The sequence below is a fragment of the Cebus imitator genome, unplaced genomic scaffold (genome assembly GCF_001604975.1).
Source record: "Cebus imitator isolate Cc_AM_T3 unplaced genomic scaffold, Cebus_imitator-1.0 Scaffold2, whole genome shotgun sequence".
NCBI classification, from domain to species: Eukaryota; Metazoa; Chordata; class Mammalia; order Primates; family Cebidae; genus Cebus; species Cebus imitator.
The window spans coordinates 11,674,691-11,681,092 of NW_016107317.1; the positions used below are offsets into that span (position 1 = coordinate 11,674,691).

General features: G+C 35.8%; 1 protein-coding gene across 1 annotated transcript in view; it reads right to left on the reverse strand.

Moving 5' to 3' along the window:
• The window catches only part of ANO6 (anoctamin 6), a 193,237-nt gene that overhangs the window by 48,064 nt on the left and 138,771 nt on the right, over nt 1-6,402 (reverse strand). Inside the window, 2 exon segments of the mRNA XM_017529706.1 lie at nt 1,439-1,499; nt 5,727-5,832. Coding sequence (XP_017385195.1) covers nt 1,439-1,499; nt 5,727-5,832 — 167 coding nt within the window.

The following is a 6,402-nucleotide window of genomic DNA, read 5'->3' on the forward strand; positions in this document are numbered from 1 at the left end:
AAAAAAAAAAAAAAAAAAAAAAAAAAAAAAAGTGCTGACCCATGTGTTCAGCACCTAAGCTCTTACTTAAAAAAAAAATTGACACATTTTACAACGGAGGAGCACAGAGGCTCTTAATACATATAAATTCAACCTTTATTCTTCTATGTGTCAAATATTAGCCAAAGTTTGGTCTCCAGCCAAAACATGCTAAACGGCTGAATGCCAATGTAACTGATTGGGACGTTTGGCTACCTTAACAGTGCACTTTATCTACTGAGCAGCAACCAATATCTCTAAAAAGTGTACAAAATAATCAGATTGTCTGTTCTGTGATCCATTTGGTAATTTTTCATAGGCACAATCACTACCCAAAGAGAAATACTGCTGAGGACACCATAAATAACTGATTCTGTGAGTTATATACATTGATGTGTCATCCTTTCAAGAATAAGAGACTTGGTTCACTCTTTTCCTCCACCTTCCTATAACCTGAATTCTGTTGTTCTTCACACTTATACAATGAAATTGGACATGCATTTAATTTTGAAAATGGAAATTTTTCTTCTGTGTTAGAACGTTCAGATCAGTTAAACATTTAAAGTTTGCATTTAAAGAAAATGTTAATTGCCTCATCGTATTAATGATGCTATCCAAAGTAAATAATAGAGTGTTAAAGTTCCCATATGGGAATTAATTATATCCTGTAGGAACATATCTGTTCTAGTTAGTAAATAGTTTATTATTATGAGTAGCAGATACTTATTAAATATCCAATCACACAGAAGTGTATGAGGAAGAAAGCTCACCCATAATCACTGTGTTGCTACTTCCTCCTGACCCCCACCCCCATAAAAGTTAGATTGTATCACACTGTGGGGCTGCTGCAATAATGGCTTCCAATGAATCATGCCTCCTATATCCAAGCCACTGGGTAGTGCTCCCACCTGCTCACATTGATTCTGGTTTGGCCATATGACTTACTCTGGCTGATGGGACATTAGCTAACGTGATGCAACCATAGCCTTAAAAATGCATATGCGCTGGGGCTTGTCCTTTCTTCTCTTTGGAACTCTGAAACCAACAATCCTGGGCTAGCCTATTTGAAGATAAGAGACCATGTGGGGCAGAGAAGCCTTCCCAGCTGAGCCCCACAGACCAAACCAGGTTTCTAGTTGCCAGATCACCTATCCCCAGTGGAGCTGCCAGCTTACTAGAGTCAGCTGAGCCAGCCCAGCCTGAAGAACCTCTCAGCTGACCCAGAGAATGATGAGAAATAATATGAGAAATAAGGTTTGTTGTTTTAAGCCACTATATTTTGATGCAGATTTTACTATAGTAAAAGCTAAGTGATACAATGTCCTCAGTTATAAATGGAATTGTAGGGGAGTTGATAGCCTACATAAAACTGTGTAATACTATCATACTGAGTACATGAAAAAAATAAAAAACAACTTACCCCATACTCCCATAAATACTGCAAAGACGAGGGTTCCAAAACTGTCAAAGATACACAATTTCTGGAAAATATAAATGACATATAAATGAGTCATATCCTCCACTTATTAGGATTCAGCAAATATGAAATGCTTTGTCTATTCTACAGGCTGAAGTTCTTTTTAAAGCTGATGCCTAGTTTAATAAACATATCTACTATATACTTACAGATGAAATTTGATTCTTTTAAAAGCAAACAGTCTTTGCTGTATTAACCAGTGTATTTTGCAATGGAGCTTTGCATATCTCAAAGGAAACAGGTATACTTCTTGGAATTCCACTGAGTTTAAGCCTCATGAGCTGTCATATTGGATTTGAGGAAGTAGTATTGCTCTAGGAATACAATGACCCCTAAGCAACTTTTAGATTTATGATTTACATTTATCATCATCTCACCCTGGTCAGAGAATAAGTTTCAGGATTCCTGTTTTTCCTGTTAAGAGACATACAAAGCTGAGGTTTATCTTGAGGTGGCTCTCCCTCCAGGAGAGTTCTGTTTTCCAAACCCAATGATGGCTTTTCCAGTATCACTGACACATGCTTCTATTGGAATAGGAGGCACAGGTGCTTTTGCTAACATTACAATGAATATAATAATCATGAATGATAAATAACATATCTAGCCAAAGGAGGCTTTATTCACTAGTTCTACTAAGTTTTATCTCTTTGCTAGTATGAAAGTAGCCTATCTCCCTCTATGAGTTCCTGGAACATAATTAGTTACTAATTTTTCATTAGTGAGCATTTTTACATTTTTTTTTTTAAGAAAAACTACTATAAAGGTAATGAAAAAAGTGGCAAGCATATTATATCTACTCTATGACAGATCATATAAAAAGTAAAGACAGGGACTGGGTAGAAAAAGAAGGTATAGGTTAAAAACAAACAAACAAAAAAACCCACCACCACCACCAACAACAAAAATACCCTCTTCAAATATTAAAGAAAATTCAAAGCTCGTTCGAAGTAGAAAGTCTACTTTGTTTTACGTGATTTTTTGGGTTGCTCTTTATACTCATGTAAAGTGGATAAAGCTTCATCTATGTAAAGACATTAGTTATTTTCATAAAATAATAACTACATTTCTCATCCATCTGATTTTCAAGGCCCGTTCAATCATCCACATTGATTGTGATGAGAAAGCAGGCACAATCCTAAATTGTCTGTCATCCAATTATTCTTCTCAGACATCTCAAAGAAAACAGAATAAATGCATGACAGCTCTGGGGAACAAGGCTCTCCACCTACTCCTCCAGTCCAGGGATTCCACAGATCACATATTTCAAATCTTTCAGCTTTGAATCTTATGGAACCGTCTTCTCCAAGTTAACTTTTAATGTTACGCCTTATCCTTTATTGTAAAATTATGATAAAAAAAAAAAGGTGTCATAAAAACCAGTTCTGCATGTTTTAATGTATTATTGAAGATTCTGTCCAATGCTACTTCCATTTAATGTAATCTTCTCAGAAATCAATGTAATCTTCTCAGTATTTGACAACACTCTGCTTGCTTTGACACTTCTGCCCACCTACTCCAAAAAGAAAATCCCACCTGTGAATTCTTAGCTCTACTCTGTTGAGAAAAAGTCAACAGGAATGCGTCTGTCGGTGCTAGAGGAAAGAATGGGAGCATTAAGAAAAAGCAAGTGTGCTGCCAGTGTCAAGATCACCCCAGCCGCCTTGCTCAAGGCGAGGGACATGCCTGGCACTCCTATGAGGGGGAGTTAGGCCTGGATGAAGTTTGTATTCTTGCCACATTGTGAAAATCCTGGACCCCTGAGAAAGAATAAGATGGCTGACTTCTTTGCTCTGTTCCATGAACTATGTAAAAACAGGAAGTAAGGGAAAAAGGAAGCAAGGAGCTTACTTGGTATGAAGCCTAGCTTAGCTTGCTTGGCAGAATGGCACAGAGAGGGCAAGACAGCTGTGTTAAGAGCAGTCTGAATTAGCGTACTGCTTTAGTCACAACAGCAGGAAAGAAAAAAAAGAGCTGCATATGTAGGCATGATGATTTTAAGCAGATAAACCAATTAGAATGTTGGGGGGAAAATGACAATTTGTTATGCTTTCTTCCTGCAAAGTGGCAAAATCAAAATTTTATAACTAAACGTGCTTCTATGAACAAAATATTAGAACTTACCATATTTACCTTTTATCCTGCCAGCTAGAAAGCTAAGAATCTTATTTAATAATCACAAAAACAGTATGAACGCTTATTTTCATAATTGTTTCCTAATTTCCTTGCCCCTGGTTTTATATTTCTATTTTTAATTTTTCAAAAGGTAAGCATATCTGTAAACTAGTGAGTACTCTCTTTCCAAAAGAAAGACTTATACATGAATATATAAATAAATGTATGAAGGAAAAAAATAATTTGCAAACAGAAAAGCCAGAAAAAGTGCTTCTTCTTTTCTAACTTTTTTTTTTTCCATTTCAGCCCCTTACTCATATTCTTTTATGTTTCCTTCCCTTTATAAACTACTCTGAAAAGACTCAAGGGATTCTTCGGAAAACTGGAATAGAATTAAACATTCATCTTTTTCTCAAAACAATGAAAAAATGCACATAGGGGCATATTTGAAAGTCATGTGCTTAAGGATGAGTAGGTGGAGCAAAAGAAAGAAGAGGTGGGTGTGGGAAGTGTGAAGGAGAACTTTTTAAGGAAAATGAAACTTCCACTTGCACCTCCGTAGATGCATCTGCCTTAAAGCCAGTACTTTGGGATGCAGCTAACTAGTGCCCTTTAGGCTATGAGTCAGCATCACTAGAAGCAGCTTCCCTCTTACTAGCTTCAAGTCTTTTACTCTATGTGATCTACAACAGGTATTTATAGAATTTGTGTTGGTTTGGTCCTTAGAGGGGGCTTAATTTCTAAATTAAGTGTAAAAATCCATCTGTTGACAACACTTGGCAATCAGCTTAACTAAGTAGTGAAACAATTTTTCAAACACAGAGCTGGATCTAAGTAATGTGCTTATACCGTCAGCTGGCAAAGAATATGTTAATGGAGAGAAATGCAGATTTGTTAAAATTTCCGACTTTTCCAGTTACTAGGTGGGTGACTTTGGGCAGATTCTGTGATCTCCCAGACCTCCAGTATTTTACTCTGTAAAATGGAGATAATGCCTGTTCTGCCTATCTCATGGGGTTGTTGTATGTGTCAAAAGTGATAACCACAAGAACTATGCAAAGTATGAAACAGAAAGTGTCATCACTATAACAGTAATACATTCTGTTAAAATCGGACTTACATGGAGTAGGCTACAATGTTCTAGAGCCACTAATGATTCCTAAACTCTCAAGGCAGAACAAGGGGATAGAGAGATCATCACCAGGGGAAAGCTTATGTCAGAACTGTAAGAAAAATGCTCTGAAGTAAGCTGACCATCTTTCTTTCTGTCCAGAGTTTCTAGCCTGCTTTCAGTAAGCTCCCTCTATTCTTGATGCTCATCCTAAACCTTCCAAATTTTAAGAAGTCATAAAGCTCAGGACAATCTGCATATATAAGGAGAGCCTAATGTGTTTTTCGGGCAATGTTTTAAGACAAATACCTTTTATTGCATATATAAAACCCTCCTAATGTATAGTTATAGTCTAAATCTGACCATCACGGTCTTTAAAATCTAAGCATAGTTTTGGCATATGTTGAATGGGGAAAAATAGAAATACAGATTTCAGGTTTCCTCTTACTTGAATTAAGAAAAATACTTACATAGGTTGAGTATCCCAAATCCAAAGCTTTTTAAGTACTGACATAATGTTCAAAGGAAACGCTCAAGGCAGCATTTCAGATTTTGGATTTTTGGATTAAGTATGCTCAACCAGTAAGGCCAAGGCAAATACTCCAAATTCCAAAATCTAAAACACTTTGGATCCCAAGCATTTCAGATAAAGAATACTCAACCTGTAAATTTACTACTGTAAATCCATTTAAAAGTATTGATTTAGAAGATAAAATGGGTTTGAGATTTCTGCTTTGATTACTTGAAATATTCAAATAGTTTAGATTCCACTATTACCTCACTGACACTCCATGAGATTTTATCTAAGGTCTTAAATCGCAATTTTATTATTTGTAAAAGAGGAATAAAACTTTGTATATTAATGTCCAGAATGTTTGAAAGGTTAGTTGAAAAATATCTGTTTGAATTCCTCAGAAGAAAAAATACAGTATCTATGTTATATCTAAATTATCATTTGAAGAAAAAAATCTTTCATTAGGTAGAAATATTGGGAATAGCAAAAATTACCTTTGAAGACTCGCAAGTAATATTGAGTTTCCAGAATGGACAATGCTTATCACACTGAGGACACATTATGATCTTGCCGCCAATATCAGGATGACAAACTTCTTTGCTAAAAAGAGAGAAATAAAACTTAATTTAAAAACATTTGATCAATTCAAAGCAGTGTGATAAAATCCAATATCCATTCATAATAAGGGAAAAACTAATCTTGTGAAACTAGAAACAGAAGTAAACTTCATTAACCTGATAAAGGCTTGTTACATAAAACTCATTAAAAAATCATACTAAATGGTAAAATGCTGAAAGTATTTTCTTTAGATCAGGAATAAAGCAAAAGATTCTGCTATTACTGTTTCTGTTCAGCTGGAGGTGTCTACCAGCATCGTATGTCAAGTAAAATAAGGCCATAAGGATAGGCCAGGAAAAACAGAACTGTTATTACTAACAGATTACATGATTATCTATATAGATGACTCAATAGAGTCTAAAGATAAATTATTAGAATTAATAAGTTGAGTAAAGGCAAGGCACAGTGGCTGACACCTGTATAAAAACTGACTTATGCCAGAGCTGGCTAAGCAAATCCCAGCACTTTGAAGAGTCTGAGGCGGGTGGATCACTTGAGGTCAAGAGTTCAAGACCAGCCTGGCCAACATGGCAAACCCCTCCTCTACTGAAA